We start from the raw sequence: 21,311 nt of genomic DNA, 5'->3' as shown, positions 1-21,311 counted from the left end.
TTACTCTTCACTATTAGAATGTGCTTATTGCTTTGATATATTTGAATATAAGCATTTTTATAAGCACTATTGACTATGGTTATAAACCAAGGCATATTCTAGCTAAATTTGGGAACAGCATGTCTACAATGTTCCATGTTGCAGTGTTCTGCAGCAGATGCACACCCATACTGATTCAGGCACACAAAGCAGCCTAGCCATGTAGAGCTCTGTATAAACCAAATTATACCACTATATAACCACATCAATTTGAGTATCAACACATATTTGCTTCATGTTTACTCTGGCATTTTTTATCAGAGCACTATACAGTATTTTTAAGCCAGAAATGGATTCACAAGCTAAGAACCAAACATTAAACATTTACAGTAGTCAGCAAACACAGAAACAAAACCCCGTTTAGTTTACAACACTGTCTGCATCAGCAGTTAAGGTGAAGCACCAGGGTGAATCTGTAGAGCAAAATACCTGTGATGAAGCCATGAAACCCAGCCTCTGCTTTGCGAGGGAGAGGAGCTTTACTTCAGACTAGCCCTAGCCAGTATTAAAACCCATGAGCAGCTGCAGCACATCAGGTGCACGCCTGGATACATACACACATATTCTGGTTTGGTACGCCCAAAAAGAAGTCCTCGTACTTCAGAGTGCTGTGATAGGAATCAAGGTGCAGTAAACTGGGGTTATCAGCCGATTTCTTTCAAAAATTTTCCTTTCACTATCAGAAATATGTGCAGAAACACAGCAACTGAGAGAACTGAAATCTCAGTTCTGCCTTCAGCTTTGAACAAAATCTTCCGAAAAAAACATGTTCTCCAAGTCTTATCTGTGTAACCGAGGGTGGAACATTCTTGAACTCTAAACTAAATAGTATCAGCATTATGCAGAATAATTAGCATTATTAGTATTAGCACACCACAGAACATTTTGATATCCATGCAAACCTATAGGGGAAAAGCCTCACATTTCTGGACAACATTCAGTTATGACTCTAATGCAGAAAATTAAAGCTGAACTGAAACGGTTTTTCATCAAACCTATACCACAAGAGGTTAAAGAGGTAAAAACCAAAATAAAGGAAGAGAAACAACACCAGATTAATCCATTTGTCTACATTTCTTCCTTTAGCCTCCAAACAGTGGGGATGTATTTTGCCTTTTTCCATTTTCTGTTGTTGATGGTATTTAATACTTACAAGGCTTACTTCCTGAGATATTTGCTTCACTATTCCAATAGTAAAAGTTAAATGGATTAAGAGAGAAACTCCTTTATACAGAAAACAGATGGTTCACATTGCAAGTTTTCTAACTTCTTTTAACATATTAATGTTCCAGTTACAATAGGATTCCATTTCCCTCTTTGTTTCCCAATTTCATCATTGCCAGCAATAACCATAGGAATTTCCTATCCAAAAGACACCAAATAAGAACATATATATATTCTCATAGAATATATATATTCTGACCACTGGAAGAGATTTTACAATCATTTTCCCATACTACTGCAACAGCATGAATTTTTCAGCTATACACCAAATTGCATATACTCCATTGGACATTATGCAACTACACAAAGACAAACCTTTATCATCCAAGATTTTATTTTGTCCAAAACTTGCATTTCTAACAACCCAACTAGTTTGAAGGGAAAGTAATACCAGAGTCTCATTAATCATTGCATAAGTTCACCATCTACAGAGAAGAAATACATCAGGCTTGCCCTGGGAAAAGAGATCAATACAAAGATTAGCCATAAACACAGAATAAAGTAGATGCTATGGATAACGTAAGGAGCATAGCAGACAGAACTAGTACTCTAGTTACCAGGTGCATTTGTTACTCACAATTTGATTTCTCTTTACTGTTGTGCATGACTTTTTAGATGTGCTTTACTCATTTACAACACTGTAACTGATACAAGGAGCCTATTTCTCTTCCAGAAATGCAAGGAATAAAGGTAATGTTTTCAGCTTTAAAAAATGCTGATAATGAATTCAAAACATATGGAAGGATGCTCAGACAATCACTGGGTCAGTTTTCAGCTGTGTTGAGTTTTGCAGCTGGTGGCCCTAACAGTGACCTAAACTCAATCTAATTCACTGAGCCTTGGAAATCATTACAGCTTCTCGTAAATACTCTGGAGGTGTTTACACAACTATTTAATCTCCAGTACGTTCTGATCATTCTGAATCTTTAGGAATGTTCTGAGTTTTCCCTCTAGACAAGATGACCATTTATTTTACATGTAATACTGCCTTCCAACCCTTCTCGACCCATCAAGGATGCTGGATTGGAATATACTGGGCTTAATATTACACAACAAGTCTTCTATTGTATCACCTTCAGCCCAGTATCAGTGCATTGTTCAAGAACAATCCAAGAAACTGCTTCCTCCCTTTTGGATACTCTGGCTTTTTGTTCTCAGAATAGAGGCAGCCACAGCATAAGCACAAACATTAAACTGCCTTAAAGTTGTTTTTACACTCCTGTACCAGGATCTTCACAAAAAGCACAGGAAGACACAGGAGTTAGAGGAAAGTTTCTTATCACACATACTTGCAGCAGTACAACCAGGGAGACCAAAATGATTTTAGAAGTTGAAATTAATCAGGCCAAGTGAACAGGCAAGCATAAAAGGTCTGCATTTGAGAAAAATGAAATGATGTAGAGAACACAAGAATACTTCGGTTATTTATTTCAGGTTAAAAAAGATGACAATAAAAAGATGGGGTTCAGTTTAAACATTACTTCATGTCTTCACTCTCTTTAACAGCCAATCTATGCTTCACTGCTTGAAGATTATTTAACATATCAGGCTGGTTCAATAACTACCTTTTGCTCTGTAAAACCTATTATTCCAATCCAGAGCAGCTGGTCAACACTATCAAGTGTTTAATCACCCTTCCTACAAAAAATATGCTAAGGAATATTGAACTTATCACCTTCCACATGGAACATTCATGTACAAGAGAAAATCCAGCATTGTATCTAAGTCTGTAAATGCTCAGAAGTCCTGAAGAGATTTCCTCAGTTGTCCCCATCTCATTGTCAGAGCCATTCCTCCCCAAGAGAAAACACTAAACTTTGAACATTCTGTATAAGTGATTCCCTCCCAGTTCACCAGGCATAAGTAAGCTAAGGAATAATCTATATTTCTTTCCTCGAAGAATACTCAAAACCAAAAAAAACCCAGAAATAGAACTTGCTAGTATTGTCCTTTAGAGACTAGGATACAAATGAAAGCCAAGGGCTTTAAGCAGCTGCAAAAACACACTTTCTTTGCCTAAATATAGAACAAACCTGTGTATTTGAAATTTTTTTAATCCACCTCAATTTTGGTTTATTTCATAAGGATTATCTTCACAGTAACCTTGCAGCACTCTCCCTAGTGCTGCCTTGCTGCCCATAGCTCTGCTCTTAACTCATGTGCCCCAAAGATAAAGACCTTTTTCTTGTAACCCTTTTTTTTCTGTTGTTCTCCTTCCCAGTTTTTTCCTGCCATCACACATTCACAAGTGTCTATAGGCAGTGCCAGTCCCTGATTCCACAAAATTCCTGCAGGAACCCAGAAGTAATTTCCAACCAATCTTGCAGAGGGGAAATGCTACCCCCCTCTGGTAATCCTTCTAAGTCAGTCAGTCCTTCAGTGGCCTTGCAGAAGTTAACCAGGAGCAAGACATGTGCCTCACATTGAGGATTACCAGTGAGCAGCCCTCAGCTCTCTATCATAAAGGATATTACAGCATTTCAAAGCCATGCTAAAAGCTCTCTCCTACAATTTTTGTACTAAGCTAGTAAGGATTAAGTTTCAAGTGCTAAACACTGACATGGTGAACACATCATTAAAATGCTAGCACCTACGAGAACTGCTTTTTGCTGAAACCCACAGAAAACAAAGAAAATTGACCTTCATTTAAATAGGGGTCATTTTCTCTGGCAACAAACAATAGGCAAGAGCTGCGCGTGGCAGCTTCTGCAGTATGCACCTACGTAGTACCACAGTGTCACCAAGGTTGGAAGAGACCTCAAAGATCATCAGGTCCAACCTGCCACCACAGACCTCATGACTAGACCATGGCACCAAGTGCCACGTCCAATCCCCTCTTGAACACCTCCAGGGATGGTGACTCCACCACCTCCATGATCAGTTCTTAAGGAAAACTTGTGCTTCTTCTCTGATGTGCATTTTGAAGTACCAGTAGAAAGGTGAGAACAGAAATTAACTAGTCATACCAAAGCTCTGAGCAGGGCAGAATATAGGAGGCCACTTCAAGTACAAGATAAACAGACAGAGCTGGATATCAGCCAGGTCAAACAACCTCTCTAGGATATTTTCAGCTTGATTTTCACTTCACCTGCTCTTGACCTATAAAGACTACTAAATACCAGATTCCACCCCAGATGCTATAGAAGATTTAATCAGCAAAACATAGTCTGGACAGTTACCTTAATTGGTCTTGCTCCTCCATACCTTTCCTATCTCTACCATCTATACTGATCCAACTTCTCTTTTCCCCTCTTTTTATTCTCAGTGTTGCCAACACAAGGCAACACTGAGGAGCAAATTTTACACTTATTCTGCATGCAACCCATTTTCCCTAAAGTTAAGGTTTTTTGAATGCAGAAACCAGAGAGCAGGATGCCCTTGTTAGAGTGACTTGGAGTCCCTCTACTAGAAGTAAAGAGTTTTTATCATTCATTTACACTTTCTGCTACATTTCGTATCCTTACAGATTTTAGGGAAGTGACTACCCTTCAAATTTAAGCCAGGATTCCATTTCAACACAGCTAGTAAAACAGTCATTTTAAATGTCTAGCATTTCAGGTGAAAGTATTTTGTGGGGAAATCAGTCAGTGAAAATGAGACACAATGGACCAAAAAAAAAAGCACATCTGAAAGATCAGATACCATACCATAAACACATTATCAAGGCCCTCTTCAAAGACTGGCGCTCAGTTAGTTAACTATAGAGCTTGTTTAGGTGTTCAGAAAAGAAACCACTTTCTAAGAATATAGATCCTTGTATCTCGAGTCCAAGAACAAGACACACATACATCAAACGCAGAAACTCTACCAGTACCTAGAAAGCATTTTCTGCTTGCCAGGGTGAACACTTCCTTTAGCTTTCCTGCTGTCAATGCATATGAACCACATTTTTCATTTCAGATGATCTGGACATTGCAGTTATTTTAGCTCATTTTTGAGCAAGAATAAAGCAGCACTGTTGCTGAAAGAAGCAAAATACTATCCCTTCCTTGTTTGCAGCTGCTTGCACCCATCCCTTCCTTCTGCTGCTATGAGCATCTGTTAAGTGCTTACACAAAAACAATTTTTGTCTAAAATTGTTGATAATTTTCCTTCTTCCTGGCACAAAGCATGAGAAGCAGATGAAACAGGGGACAGGACTACTACTTAATTTGGCACTGACAGTTTAAAGGAACAGAAAAGCTACACTGTAAGGTAAACCTTGATGACATAATGCCAAAGCAACAAATGCAAGGCTCTGCAAATGTATTCATAAGCATTCATGAGTTTCTTGTAAGTGCTTGTATAACAGCAGTATGCACACACATTACACAAGGTTTTTGTGGTAAGTACACCACTAGAATCTTCTGAACCTGATGACCACAGACTTTTGACAATGTTTTCTGCAGAAGCTGTTATTAAAGTCATCTAACACTACAAAGCCTCTTCTCCTCTTGTAGATCAAAGCAAGTAAGAGTTTTCTTGCATAAAGACTTCCTAAATGTTCAAGGCCTGTAGTAATTTCCCCTACACTTTAAAAATTGCCACATAACAAAAACCCAAAGCTATTCCCAAAATATTCCAGGATTTCCATACTTACCAAGTAAATTCTCATCTGGATATAACAAAGATATTAAATATTTTATATCATGCTTTTAGCTTCTGTACTTAATACTTCACCCTTAAAACATTTATCCCTTGATTGCACTATAGTATTGGGAAAAAAATGGATGCCCCAGAACCAGATGAAATTTTAACCTGGATGTTTAGTGAGAGGGTGGCAGCTGCAAAGCAGAGCTTCTGTCATGACTTCTGAAACATGCATGAAACCACAAGGGATGGTGAAATGGTCTTGACACTGTAGCTGTTTTGTCCCTTCCTCAGCAAATCTCCCCTTCTGTCACACAGAGTACTTCAAACTCAAAGTTCCTATGCACTGCAGCAGAACACACCTTTACAACCTAGGCACTACAAATCTTCAGTTGCTTGTACTGTCCCAGCAGAATAGCAATCAGTGTGCTTCAGAATCCAATTTCCATTATTAGTGAGCCTCCTGCCTTTACTTTTCAGTTACATACAGCAAAATCACTATCATTGAGGAAGGCCGAAGTCCAAACTATGACATGGTGTAATCTGCTTATGAGCTAAGCTAAAAACATTTTTATAAAGTCCTAATGAGTTCAGAAAGTGCTAAATGATGAGAAACTGTGAAAAAAAGCTTAGAGAGCAAATGGCTGTAGCTACTTTCCAATTTGCAGATTTACTACAGACATCTGGCTCCTAAACAAAGCAGCACTTACAAGAAAACTTAACCCAATAGGTACAATGTTTATCCTAAACATTACTCTAGCTGACAGTGCTATCTAGAAAAAAGGGCAAGTATGAAAATGAATGAGAAATGTAGATACAAATATATTCCCAATGGATTTTATTGCTACATTCTTTTTAAAGACCCCCAAAAGCCACTTTGTGAATTTGCAAGTTGATCATCTGGCTCCCATTTGTACTGACTGCCAAAAACATATACTAAGGAAAAGGATGGGGGAGGAAGAAGTGCATTAGAAATCCAGAAAACTGCTGCAGATGACAATTCTACATCTGGACAGTGCTCACTAAGTTATGTATAAAAGAGAACCTTACTCAAAACAAGTATTTGTCATTAAATCCAATTTTCAATAAATTTTCTAATGAGTCATTAAATGAAGCATTTAGCAATTAACAATTAACTAACTGTCTGAGAATCTCTCTCACACACAAAATTCTATAATGTACTTTTTGTTTCCATAACTCTTCAGACTGAAAAGTTCCCATGCCTAGGTGAAGCTTGTCTAAACACCTTTTATTACTCATGAAACGTGACTAACATGGTATAGGAATGCTTTGGCTCTACCTCTGGCTCACTCAGAAAGCAGCTGCTTTGTCTCTTAGCTAAACCATTAAACAAAATGGATAACACATGCATTGTTATAGACCTCCAGTTTGCACAACTAGTATGTGACTTACAGAAAAAGCCTGAGCAATTAGTACCTCACCACACTGCAGAAGGCTTTCCTATCCAAAGTAGGATGAGCCAGACAGGCTTAACTTTCACAAACGTTATTCAAAGTACAACCCCCCTGCTCCAGGATATTACCTCTTACCCTAGGGAAAGAATGCTGGCAAGGCATTTTTTACCCCATGGAAAGCACTTTTAAGACTGTCAAACTTTGAAAGGATTCACTTCAACAATGTGGATGTGATTCATAACTTCACTCTTTTATCAATAGGTTAACCTAGAGATCAGGCTAGCTGGGTTTATGGCAATCACAGAAGGACTTGGAATCTGCTAAAACGGTAGGTGGTCTTTTTTTTTTCCCCCCTAAAAGAATATCAAGCCAGACCTGCAGTAAAAAACTTAGAGCAAACAGGAGAAAAAAAAATGCTGTGTAAAGATTTATTTTTTAAATGGTTGTGTATGTATTTAAAATGTTTTAAAGATGATGTTTAGAGCCTCCACCCCCTGCCTGAAAAGTGCATAACCTGTAAAATATTCAGGGGTTGTTATTTTCTCGTTTTCATTCAAATGTAAGGACAAAGACAACGAGGGATTACTGCTGTGGAGCATTTAGGTTTGAAAATCATTATTTTTACCTCCTAGAAAAATATATTTGGACCTCTCTCTTCTTAATTAGCTCAGCTACACACATGCCAAAGATTTCATAAAACGCTTTACAAACCCCTCTTGCTATTAACAAAGTAACATACAGGGAAACAAGCAAATGCAGTTCCAATGTTTCCCTTATTAGCTGGAAAATGCTTATTATTTCTCATTTTCTTTCAGAAATTTAAGGATAGATTTTATAATACTAGAACCTAATTAAAGGATATGAAGAGTTAAAAGTTGTTCCATGCTCCTTATGCGTTAGAAACCCCTGCCAACTAGTCCTCTAGGCTTTAAATATTGTTTTGACGGATTGCATTTTCATTTCCAGTCACAAAGAAAGTATTCTCCATAGTCAACGCACGAGCAGATCTTCACCAGCTCAGTGAAAGCCAGAGACACTGCTTCGTGCAAGCATGAAGACTTTGCAGACTGCTGTTTTGCTGTTTGTGTTTGTAGCTTTGGTAAATTCAGCACCACCTATACAGCAAGAATCACTCCCGTTCTATGAGTATGATACAGATGTTACCATGGGAAGCCAACAAGATTATGAAATGCAATCCAAGGATATAAGAAAGGTATTTTATTTATATTATCAGTCTAATGTTTTAACTGCTAAGCATTGTATGAATAAGGTGCTGCATGCATGGTTGGAAGGCTTATAGAAAACTCTTATAATAATAGCAAAACATATAATTGTTTCAGACCCAGGGAAAGCCACTCCAACTAAAACCACAAAACTACTCCCCTTGCTACAGTTTGAGAAACCCACAAAAGACAGACTTTCATGAATGAGACTAAACCATAACTTTAACTCTGCTGTAGTTACGTGCCTAGTGTTGTAAGTGCTTCAAGAACGGGCTATACTAGTATACAAGCTCAAAGGTTGTATTAACACAGTACATTTAAAAACAATGTGGGGGTTTTTAGTTAGGATTATTTTTTTCTCCTATAGAGTAGTGATATTTAAATCAGTACTTTTTCCTGTAACCTGCCAGCACAAACCACAGTTTCTCTTTTAACTTACCAAACTAACAAGTTTTTTGCCTTGGTTTTTCAGGGGTGGGTTATTTGGGGTTTAGCAACAGTTTGGCAGTCCTAAACTACCATGGAATGTCCAGCCCTGCAGTAGTCACCTACATTATTAACACTTTTTGAGTCTTAATGATAGCAACAGAGGTTGCACCTCATGGCACTCACCAGCACCCCCAAGCGGTCAGTTCTGAACGTCTTCCACTGCATACTCCACACGCCGCAGTTAATTTAAACACTCAAGCAGAAGGCGTAGCAAGAGGAGAGCTGGCAGGGACAGCTAAAAACCTCATACCTCTGTTCAGAGTGCTTCAGACAGGACTTAAATGATACACATCAAGAGAATGAACTATAACACTGATCAGGAAGAAAAGCCAACAGTGATTGTCCTGGGACTAATTGCCAAGGAAAATACCACATATGCCAACAACACACACACAAGTATTAGTAAGTTCAAGGAAGTTTTCAGTAATGTTAACTGCACTTGTAACATTAACTTAGTCTGATCAACATGAAAAAGAGATGAGCAGGACATAATTAAAAGGGTTTTATTTTAAATGCAGCACATATTAAAAAGTTAGACAGAAGTGATTCTTTTCCATCTTCCTACTTCTACTTAAATTACAGCTCAATTACTAGACTAAAACCAGCAGCTGCAAGCTGTATTTTAAAAAATGTCTGAAGTAGTTTTAAATCTGACATCTGCCACAGTGATGACGTAAAACATGAAGAGATTGTTTAAATAACTAAAAGGTCGCAATTGAGTACATTGTTAAAAGAACACTGAGAGAGTTAACTAACTAGTTAGGCATAGCATCATTCATAACTAACACCATTCTACTAAGAACATACTACTGTTCAGTGACAAGAACAATAAGGAGTATACCCACAAGGAAACTGTGCCAAGAGATGTGCCCTAGGCTAATCAAAGCCCATACTGGCAGTGCTATAAACTAGAGGTCTCTTGGAGGCTAACGGTTCTGCCCAGGATAATTCTAGGAATGCAGACAAGTCATTATTTCCATCAGGTCAGTTCTTCAATGACATCTTGTTTTCCTTGCAAAATAATAAATTAGTTCCTTATGCACAAAAAATGCATCTAGACAAGTTCCAGTGTTCCCAGTTTAAACCATGGGAGGCACAACCAAATCCTCTATTAATTTGTTGCACACAATTCTAGCTCCCTGAATATTTCAAGTGTTTACTGCAACTGAAATAGACACCAATAATCTCCTCAAACACACCCAGTCAGAAATCTCTGTCATGCAAGAGAAATTGAACTCCTTAATGCATGTTTGCACACACAGGATGCTGTGGTAGAACTGCACTTGAACACATAGTTAGGAGAAAGCTTTTTAGTGAAAGTGCCAGAAATCTATTTGTGTTAGTGATCAACAAGAAGTGAACTTCACTACCAAGGAAAAGGTCAGCCAAGCAAAATGTATTCCAATGACCGTTATTTGAAACCACAGCCACCCCAGTCTTGAATAAAATACCAGAAGTTTAAAGACATGAAATCTTAATTTCCACAACAAAACCACCATCCAGTTAGACACTGTCTCATATCTGGAGTAATTAATTCCATTGAATATGAACTACCAGCTTTACAGACCTTTGTGTGTTATACAGATGAATCAAAAAAACTGCAGCAGTTTTGAAGCGCGTAAAGGATTTAGATGTAATATGTAAGGGCAATTCCTGTCTGCAGAGAAAAGAGAGAGAGGGACAGGTGGAGTTTAAGGATGTGGGGCCCTCTTGTTTCAGTGTACGCCTTACATGTGCAAGTAATGAACTTTCTGCGGTTACAATCCAAACAATCTTCTGCACCAATATTCTACGGCTAGGAATGTTTATAGCTGACCAGGAAATACTTCCAATGTATTGTTTTTTTATTCTAGTGGGATTTGGGGGGGTTTGGGATTTGCCATTTGGATAGCTGAGGCTTTTTTTTGGGGGGGACGGGGGGGGGGGGACAACAATGACAGGACATCTGTTGCTTATTTTCTAGGTTTAACAGTACTGTGGTTTATTTGCTGCTGACATTTCCCACTTGCAGCAATCAGTTGCACATTGTATTCTGCAGAGAACTCACGTGCATATTTTTTCATAGATCACACCTCAAGCAGGATCCTGTGCGACAAATCTGCACCTGGTACAGATATGCTACGTCAGCAAACTTATTTTACAAACAAGCCTATTAAAAATGTCCCTTATGAGCCAGATTACCACAATAGGAGCACAGCTGTTTTGCTTTAAGTCCACATACACAAAAGTGTCTACTGACACGGATACCACAATCAAGGACCGTGTCTTCACATGCCTCATCAATGTGCCTATTTGACCTAAATGTTTCCTCAAGAACCTTCTGTATGATTTGCTGCTTGTTTGAGTCTAACTGTTCAGCTCACCACTCCACCCCCTTCCCTCCTTCTCTACACCCAAGAAAGCTCTTAGACTACACAGAAGTTTCATGCTACAACTGCTGCTGACAGCATTCCAACTTGGGTATAAAATTCTCTTTCTGGAGTAAACCAGCCTATCCCAACCAAGAGGCAAAATGAGGCATAGCCAGCACAGACAGATGCAGGGAAGAGCCAAGGGATGGATGATTCATAGGCTAAAAAAGGGTCAAAACGACAGTGGCTGGCCAAGATATTTGTTTCTCAGGCTTTATGTCAGGCTTGAGGGTTTTATTCTGCAGAACACAGAAATTCCCACAGTAAAGTATATGCAAGCAACCAAAAACTACATAAAGTTAATACCAAAAAATAACTTAACACAGTGTTACTGTCACATTGCTGCTGTAGATGAACTTCTGTGTGCTACAAGCCTAAAGCAGGGCTGAAGGAGAGAGTTGACTTGTGAGCACTCCCAGTGTGTAAGAAGCTCTCTTCAAGAGGGGACCATACTCATAGTAGGGTCTGATCCTTAAGCACATTTAAAGACAAGCATCTTCCACACCCAATAATGTATTTTTCTCCATGTGTTTTGAATAGCCATGCGGACCATAAAGCACATTGTCCTGCAAATATTCCTCACCAAAAAAGAGACTATGAAAGATGCTAGCCAAGAAAAACTGCCAGAGTCAATCTAAAACTCCCTTAAATATTACATATGCAAATCATAGTAGAACCCACTGTATACCATAATGCTAGAAATAGTGTAGAATTCCCTAAAATTCCTACAGTATTCAGTGGAAACCTGAAACTACTATTTCCTGCATCACAAAAGGCCCTTTCAGTTAGCAGCCCAAGTCTTAAAATAGACTTAAGAAATGAAATGCTAAATTTCAGCCAGTACCTGAAAGGAACAAGATTATTAACTAAGATGTTCTGCAATTGAGAAGATACAATGACTATCTCAGCAGGGAGATCAGAATGACTTTAAATGCAATGCTACTTTCCTGAGATTAGTCTAGAAAAACAAAACAACAGAAACAACCACCCCCAAACCAACTTACATTCCAAGAATCCTGTCTTCACTCTCCAGAACTCCAGGTTTTTGCAGACACCTATCACTTATATTTCCATCCCAACCACATGGTCTACATTTTTCTCTCTATTTATGTCTACTGTTCCATCCTCAAGAGCTTTACTTCTAATGAACACTAGTAGCACCGCATTCCCTTCTTTGCCTTCCAAAGTGAGTAGCTCATGTACAAAAGGGATAGTACATACTCTTACATGCTGGATGACTAATGGCAGCTTACAAATGACATGTCATCAGGAAGTATGTCATAGGAAGCTCATTTCTAAAAGATGTGCTATTTCAGACCCTTGTAATACTCTGTGGTTTGTTGTTTTTTTTAATACCATTTGCTCTCACACAAAGGATGGAACAAATATTTCTCTTGACACTTCTCTAAGCCTGCAAGGGGATGATGGAGAACGCAATGTGCCACCAACAAAGGACACAAGTAAGTGAATTGATATGAATGCTGTAACATTTAAGTTATCCAAAAGAACATATTCCCATATAAAAATATAATATACTAAGGATGAAAAGGGATATAGAAGTAATCTTTTCATTTATGAATATCTTTCATGTCTCTTATGGAAAGTGATGGAGCAGGCTGAAAAAATTTAAAGGATCCTCAGGTAAACTCCAAATACACAAACTCCAGTTTATATGAACTTCTACAGATTTACCCAATCATGTCTGCTGTAGAGATATATCTAAGTTAAATAAGGCAAGGTAACCCAGAAAAAAAAAATACACCCAGCAATAAGTTCCAGAGTTTAACCAATTAAGGATGGCATATTAATTAAATTACTTAAGCAGATGCCTTCAAAGAACTGGCTATGCTCACAGTTTGCATCTGATGATCAGGGAGCTCAGTGTTTGAAGCACATCAGGAATGTTCTTCACTAGCCTATGGTTCCAACAGGCTCTCAGATACATTGTCCAGATTTCTCTCAACAAGCTATGGCAATTTCTAAACTTCAGAAGGACAAGTTTTTTTGTCTGCCGAACAAAGCATTGAAAAGACAACACACATTTTGGCTGTATCTGTGATCTAAGCTTCCAAAAATAACAGATGATTAGGCAAGACCACTGGAGTGTCAATCTCTACCACAGTTTTAATCAAGGTTAGTTATTGCCAAATAGCATCTGGCAAAAGGCTCCCATCAAAAGCGGAACAAATCTGTAAGAACCCCGGAGCTCCTAGACCCAGACAAGCATAAACATTGCTGCCTTTTAAATAGCCACAACACTGTTTCACAATCATTTTCCATTTCCTATTCTCCAGTATATGACAAACAAGACATTAAATCAGGAGGCAAGTGGGGCAGAACTAAAGCTTAACAGGTGGTTATATTCAGAAAGCTAAATTCAAAATCTCAATGCCATTCTGTGCAGTGCCTCTGCAAGAAAACAAGAATTATTACACATGCTGGGTTAGCTTCCCAGTATTGACTGGCTACTTTCACAATACATGTTTCAGAAGACCCTCTTTTATCATGTGGTGAAAACAAACTACCTAGCAGCAGACAGTGCCCCCTACTACAGACAGAGCAGTTGGGAAGTTAACCAAAAATCTCACAATATCTAAAACACAGAAAAGCAGATCAGAACAGTGAGAAAACTGGATTGAAAGCCATATTCACTACACATTTTCTTCTATTGCTGTCATACAGGATTAATGCAAATCAGGAAATATTAATGCTCTCCTAATGTATGTGAGGAACAGGCCAAGCCATAATGGGCTTAAACTGCATTTTAAAGAAGTGTTTCTCACACTACTTAAAATAACAGCTATAAAAAAAAACACCTCAGTAAAAAAACTGGAATAGACTGCCTAAAGTACTTACAGAATCATCATTGCTGGAGTTGGTATATAAATGATTCGACAAAACAGCAGCTAGGAATAACACAGTGAATACATGGCCCTGCCAGGAATCCTCCAGTGCAATGTGGGCACTGCCAGATGTTCCTCCTGCATGGATTTCTCTTTTCAAAGGAATGGTTCTAAAGATGACATTTAATGTAGCCACAGAGCTGTGGCTGTCATCAGACTCGGCCAATTAAGCAATGAAACGGAATTAAATCAATTAATAGCATTTCAAGACATGGTCAGATAAGAGCAAAGAATATACATCGGGAAATTAGGCACAACAACCAGTGAACTCAAAACTAAGTTCGGAACCCTAAAGCCATTCAGACCTTGATGTTAACAGATTTTTTTTTTTCATCTAATAATGGGAAATCTTAAAAGATAGCAGGGGAAATTCTCTTGTAAATAGTCAAGCTTAAGTAACTTGAACACCTTTCAACTGTTGACTCAAAAAAATTTGCTTTCAGATTTACCTACTTGTCTGTTGTGTGTGTGTCTAAGTGGATCAGTCTACTGTGAGGAAATAGACATTGAAGCTGTCCCCCCACTGCCAAAGGAAACAGCCTATCTCTATGCAAGGTTCAACAAAATCAAAAGGATAGCAGTCTCAGATTTTGCTGACATTAGTAAGTAACGTTCACACTTGAATTTCTATTTATTTGACAGTGTATTTGTAGATGTTGGCCCTTGATAGTATGCCAAAATTACCAAAATAAGGATATATTTTGTACTTCTCCAGATTTTATTATGTGTATTACTTAATTCAATGCTTATATTAGAAAAAACAACAACTATGAAAGCAATATTTAAACTCATTTTGGCTCATGTATCCATCCTAATATTCTCATACATGCAGGGAATGTGCAGATCAGTACTGGATGCATCCCATCCAGTGCTATCTCACTCCACAACATGATAATACCACAGAATCACCAAGGTTGGAAGAGACCTCAAAGATCATCAAGTCCAACTTGTCACCACAGACCTCATGACTAAACCATGGCATCAAGTGCCACGTCCAATGCCCTCTTGAACACCTCCAGAGATGGTGACTCCATCACCTCCCTGGGCAGCACATTCCAATGGCTAACGGCTCTCTCAGTGAAGAACTTTCTCCTCACCTCCAACCTAAACTTTCCCTGGCACAGCTTGAGACTGTGTCCTCTTGTTCTAATGCTGGTTGCTTGGGTAAAGAGACCAACCCCCTCCTGGCTACAACCACCCTTCAGGTAGTTGTAGACAGCAATAAGGTCTCCCCTGAGCCTCTTCCAGACTAAACAACCCCAGCTCCCTCAGCCTTTAAGCATATTTATGCACATATCCCTGAGTAATAAATATTATTGTAATAAAGGATCACATACAAATATTTTAAATGGTATTATCTCTCAAAAACCCCCCACAACCAAACCCAAAACAACAAACCCCAACATTCAAAGCCAAAATAGTAAATATTTTCCTTACCATTATTCTGGTTTTAAAATTTAAGACCATGAGGAAAACCAACTTCATAGTTTAATACTATCTGCATTTGCAGAGCACAATCAGGATGGTGCAGCCAACAGTGTAACATACACAATCATACAAAATTTACTTGCCATATCATAAATTCAATATTCAGATTTTCATTTCTTTTGTGTCAAGCTACCTTGAGAAGAATTGACTTTAGTGGAAATAGGATAGAAGAAATAGAAGATGGAGCCTTTTCAAAGCTTCTGTTACTGGAAGAACTTTCTCTTGCTGAAAATCGACTTATGAAACTTCCTGTTTTACCTCCCAAACTAACCTCATTTAATGCAAATCAAAACAGAATCAAGAGCAGAGGAATCAAAGCAAATGCTTTCAAGGTAAGTAAAAGACAATAATTTAAGTAACCAAAGTAAATGAAACTGTTAATCTGACTCTGCAATATATTAAGTACTTGTTCTGTGTTTTTGGGATCTAAGGAACAAACTACAACGAAGCAGCTTTCCAGTTTTTGGTTGGAGGTTTTTTAAGGCACTTTGGAATGGCAGTTCTGTATGCAGTCACTCTCTTATCTTTTTCACACTAAACCCCAATATTTCTGTGAAATATCATACCTTCTTCTTTCTCTCTTGAAATAGAAGGAAAAAGTCAGTTCAAAATTGATGGCTCAAATACAGTTCTGAAGATCACATAAATATCAATAAACAAGGGTTTAGCTCTAAAGGAGCCTCAAGTCTCATGAACAATAAACTGACAGGGAAATTTCCCAAACAAGGAAGGTCTGTTTCCACGAGTTTCTTGTTACAATAGAATTAAACATTCACAGCAAAAGAATGTTTCGTGTTAGATCACTTGGGACACTTTCAATACAGTAAGGAAAAAAAAATAAATAGTGATGCCTTGTAACAGGTACAAGTTACTTAACCTCAAGCAAGTAACACCAGCATTAATATTCTCTCCTTCCTTCTAATAGAAGCTGACAAATTTGGCCTACCTCTACCTAGGACACAACCAACTGGAATCTGTTCCTCTTAACTTACCAGAAAGCCTGCGTATTCTTCACCTGCAGGTACTTTTGCAGTATTGACTTACAGTCTGTTCTGAACTTTCACAAGTTGCATACTTCAAACCTGCTGTCTTGTAAAACAGTTTACACTGCAATGGTCTAATGCTCCTCCAAGTAAAACAGTTCATACAGCCATGAACTAATCCATACAGCCACAACCATTTGGGGTTCAAAGGCTGGTTAACTAATTACACCATGCAAGGATTTCCTGGTTCTTTACTCAATGATAATAAAGGTCAGGTTGGATGAGGCCTTGAACAACCTGGTCTAGTGGACGGTGTCCCTGCCCATGGCAGAGGTGTTGGAACTAGACGATCTTTAAGGTCCCTTCCAACCCAAACTATTCAACAATTCCATGATTTCTTATTAGTTTCTCTATATCAACTACGGAAAGAGGTCAAAAGTAGTAATAATCTTTTGACCTACAATACATTGCAAACATCACTACATCAAACTGCTAATCACCTCATTGATTGGTCTGAAAAGACTTGATTTATACATATCTATGGTACACACAAATCGATCTCCGTGACAGCAAGGGTAAAAGGAACAGAACTGATGTTGGAAAACACTTCAAGATTTATAGGGGGGGTTGCATATATAGGGGTGTGTATATGCCTGTGTATTTACAAAGATTTGTTTTGCTCTGCAGCACAACAACATCACTACGATCACGGATGACACCTTCTGTAAATCTAACAACACCCGCTACATCCGCTCAAGCATGGATGAGATACGGATGGAAGGCAACCCAATCCTCTTGGCAAAGCATGTTAATGCTTTTAACTGCCTGAGAACACTGCCTGTAGGGACATACTACTAGCCACTGCTCATGTAGTTACACATGCCAAACCTGAAACATGCTAATGGAAAAAAAATCCTTCTTTTTCCTTTGTTTACACTCTGTATCCTCTCCCTTACTAATGCCATCTGCCCTGCCTACTGAACCTGTTACTACCTTGAAATGTAGCTCTCCTCCAAAATAACATTTCTATACAGCCACTTGATGTAGTGGTTACAGTGTGACCCATGCTTTCAGGACCTTTTCTGTTAACAGAAGTGTAAAAATACATATATGCACACATATTTTCTCAACTTTCCTTTCCACACATATTCTTTATGTGTAAAATCAAAAGCAATTTCTTGTTCAAATTCTTTACCAGTACCCAGAACAATCTCTACATTTTACTTCCATATCAGTGCCAAACATTCTTTGTTCAAGCTACAGAAGGAAAATGTCTTAATTCTAATCCCATTTTTTAAAAACAAACCAATACTTTTTCAGCTGACTTTCAAAAGTGGATTGAATGAAGTTGCACACAAAGGAAAGTTATGTTTAGAAACAGAATTTCTGAAAGCTTAATTTCATTAACTCCTCCTTAAAAAATTGGTTTGTGGAAAATGAGAGTAATTCCGACTTAGGCTCAGTGTACCAAGAAACACAGCAAGTGCAACTTTTCCAAGAAGTGTAACATTTCCTTCCACTATTTTGTTTTCAAAATAAGCTAAGAGTGTGTGTGTATATATACTGTATTTTGCTTTTCACGCAACGTATCTTTCATTGGAATATATAAATTTTGCTCAGCTGCACTCACAAGAGTAATTTTTGCAACACCAGCTTCCCGTTTTAATGCAACAGTCGATACACAGCATGACTCCAAGTATCTTTGTTACTAACAGGTTTAGACCAAGACTTTTCTGCTGCTTTCTGTTTACAAGGAAATGTGACAACGTAATTAACAGCAAAGCTGAATGAATGTTTTTAGTGGTGAGTAAGATTTCAGCAGATGTCAGTGCAGAGAAACAGAAGTACCCTTATACAGGAATAATTTCATTCATTAGGGAAAAATCAAGTCAGATATTTTGAATCAAGAAGAAAAACTGATCCAGCATTAATCTAAAAGTAGTGTCAACTTCAAGCAAATTAAACCAGCATCATTTCACTCAACTTCATTAAGCCATCAGCATTTGGATACGTACAAGCCTCAGTCACCTCACCTAAAACTCAACATAATTGATACAAGTGCAATGTTTAATTACACAGCTATAGAGCTGACATTTCAGTTTCAGTTTCCCCCCTCAAATACCTACCACAAATGTAAATCCTTCATATAAATTAATGCCAAAAGAGTGCCACTTACTACCACCAGATCAACTCCATACTAATTTTGAAGCTAGTATAGATTCCTGATTTGTAGAAATAGTTAAGCATTAAATGCATGATGATGTATCACTACATCTAGAATACTGATTTTACAAGGTATTTTGTATTACTATTGTTTATTTTATCTAGCTAAGCCTTGATTTGTTAGTGCTTGTGCTATGGGGAGTTAAGTGCACATTTAATTCTCAAACACAACTGACTTCCAGTCACTTTTCAAGTAACCATGTCAAGCTTCAACTGCAGGCTCATCCTTCTGGAAAGGGGATGCAATTATGAAATGGAATGAATTAATGTGTTTGCTCTGAACCCATTACTCAACATGGCAAACTCAGTATTTCCCATTTAAAGTTATTTGGTAGAACAAGACAGAAACTTCATTGTCTTAATACAACTTTAGGAAAAAAAAAAAGAAAAATGGTCAGACAGCAAGAATACTATTTGGTTCCCATTTCCCCATGTAAGTCACAAAACTCTGATTTTTCCAAGTTTTAAGCAAAAGATTAAAATTAGACCCAAAGCATGTAAAAAAATACATTCCAACTGCAAGCCAAATTTACATTTGGAAAAAATAAAAGCCCCCAGTTCTCTTATCCCTCTATTGATAAATGCCTAAGATGGAGAGAAAACAGCTGCAAGTGGAAGTATAAACACATTACATAAGCAGTGGCTTCTGATCTTGTTCTTATCACAAGCCATTATTATTAAATGAAGCTCTTTCCAGCATTTAGAGGATCAGTTAGTATCACCAAAATTATTATTCTGAAAACAATTTCTGTGCATACACAACCCTGTGCACATTTATACAATATGTACACACGTAAACATTCTAAGACCTAATCACTACTACATTAATTTTACATTCAAAGGCTGTATATAGATATATATATTATTTTTTTTAGGTACTAAATATCAGCACTAACACTAATTAACACTTAATATTTTATGGGCAAACCAAAGTAAACAACTGGTACCCCCTGAATGCCTCATGCAGGCAATAAGTTATCTGAGATATTTTAATTTACTTCTCCAATTCTTGGCAAGTTACTTCATTAAAAACATTACATGAGAAGGGTTTAGGTATGCATGAATTTTTGCCTTCTGTTTGTGTGACCAGTACTAATATGAAGTTGAATGTATACCAATCTGTTTTCCTCTTGTCACTTGTTTCTGTTCTGTATTTCCAATAAAACTTGAATCTTTTTTTCTTTTCCTCTTGTTTATCAATATCAGCTTCAACATTCTGCTCTTCCAGCAAAGCCAACACACTTCAGCTGTTCAGCCTCATGGCAGGCTGAGGGTGTGTCTAGATCAGAAGATTATTTGCAGATGTAAATTCATTTTGCAGACATAATATTTACTGTGGCACTGTAGCAAGGCCTGCCACACAAGTAATGCAGTACAAAAGGCATGAGGACACTCCACTCACCCCTTCAGCATATTTAAAGCACAACCTTGTAGATCTTTTTCAGAACAATAAAGGAGCAGCAGCTGAAGGTAGTAATGTTATGCTCTGTTCTTGGGTTTATGTGTGAAGCACGCAAGTTGCAGATGAACCCATTTCAGTAATACCCACAACTGCTAGAGCACAATCTCAGGCAGTTCATAATAAAGAGCACAAAAACCCTACAACTGAACATCCCCCTTCATGCACACCAAACTAAGCCTGCCCCTTCTTTCTAGGCAAGCCTGCTACAGTCACATCACTGTTTTCAATTGCTTTTGGCTTAAACCAAGTTACCCATTACTCTTGTTGACTAGGAAACTCACTACAAAACTGCCCTTTGTGACAGTCAACTTCTTAGTGCTCTCCATCTCTGCTTGAAACTTGCAACTGTTATTCATATTTAATGTTTGTTATAACTAAGTATTCAATCACTTCTATGTTATTCCTTTCTTCTCAAGTACCAAAATTAACAGAAAATAAAACAATAATCCTTTCCTGTTTTTACAGTTCACAGTGAGAAAATTATTGGCAGGTTCTACTTAACAGCCTGGATCATGTCCTTTAAAAATTACAAAACAACAGAAAATGGTATAAAACCAGAACCCCACCCCAAATAGTCTTCTCTCCAGTCCTGTGCAGTTACCTGCCTATATACTTGAAGTCTAGCAAGCCAGTAGAGGGGGGAAAAAAATATTTACAACAAAGCTTACAGACTTATATTTAGTGTCCAAATGTGAATATCAGCAGGATAAGACTTTATTTTCATACAAATGTTAAAAGGATACCACTAGTAATAAGTTGCAAATATGTGATTAACTGTCAAATTTTATCTTTGACCCCTTAATTAACTCTCTCACGTCAGAAAGTCTAAATGGAATCATTACTAATAGTAGTAGAAATAAAGTGGCCTGAGAAATGTCTTCC

General features: G+C 37.8%; 1 protein-coding gene across 1 annotated transcript; it reads left to right on the top strand.

Moving 5' to 3' along the window:
- Nucleotides 1-7,347: 7,347 nt before the first annotated feature.
- OGN (osteoglycin) lies at nucleotides 7,348-19,507 on the top strand. The gene is made up of 7 exons (XM_054166796.1): nucleotides 7,348-7,575; nucleotides 8,214-8,460; nucleotides 12,746-12,830; nucleotides 14,717-14,875; nucleotides 15,891-16,093; nucleotides 16,687-16,782; nucleotides 17,432-19,507. Exons 2-7 carry the CDS (start codon nucleotides 8,299-8,301, stop codon nucleotides 17,600-17,602), a joined length of 876 nt encoding a protein of 291 aa, XP_054022771.1. The 5' UTR covers nucleotides 7,348-7,575; nucleotides 8,214-8,298; the 3' UTR covers nucleotides 17,603-19,507.
- The last annotated feature ends 1,804 nt before the right edge of the window (nucleotides 19,508-21,311 follow it).

This window comes from Dryobates pubescens, chromosome 1 (assembly GCF_014839835.1).
Source record: "Dryobates pubescens isolate bDryPub1 chromosome 1, bDryPub1.pri, whole genome shotgun sequence".
NCBI classification, from domain to species: Eukaryota; Metazoa; Chordata; class Aves; order Piciformes; family Picidae; genus Dryobates; species Dryobates pubescens.
The sequence above is the reverse complement of the archived record's forward strand: the minus strand, read 5'-3'. Positions and strand labels throughout refer to the sequence as shown.

What these genes read in the sequence shown, in the direction of transcription:
- OGN (XM_054166796.1), top strand. Translation starts at nt 8,299, where the DNA reads ATGAAGACTTTGCAGACTGCTGTTTTGCTGTTTGTGTTTGTAGCTTTG. An exon ending in TCAAAGCAAATGCTTTCAAG is followed by an intron (nt 16,094 to 16,686) that starts GTAAGTAAAAGA and finishes TCCTTCTAATAG; the next exon opens with AAGCTGACAAATTTGGCCTA. An exon ending in TGCGTATTCTTCACCTGCAG is followed by an intron (nt 16,783 to 17,431) that starts GTACTTTTGCAG and finishes TTTGCTCTGCAG; the next exon opens with CACAACAACATCACTACGAT.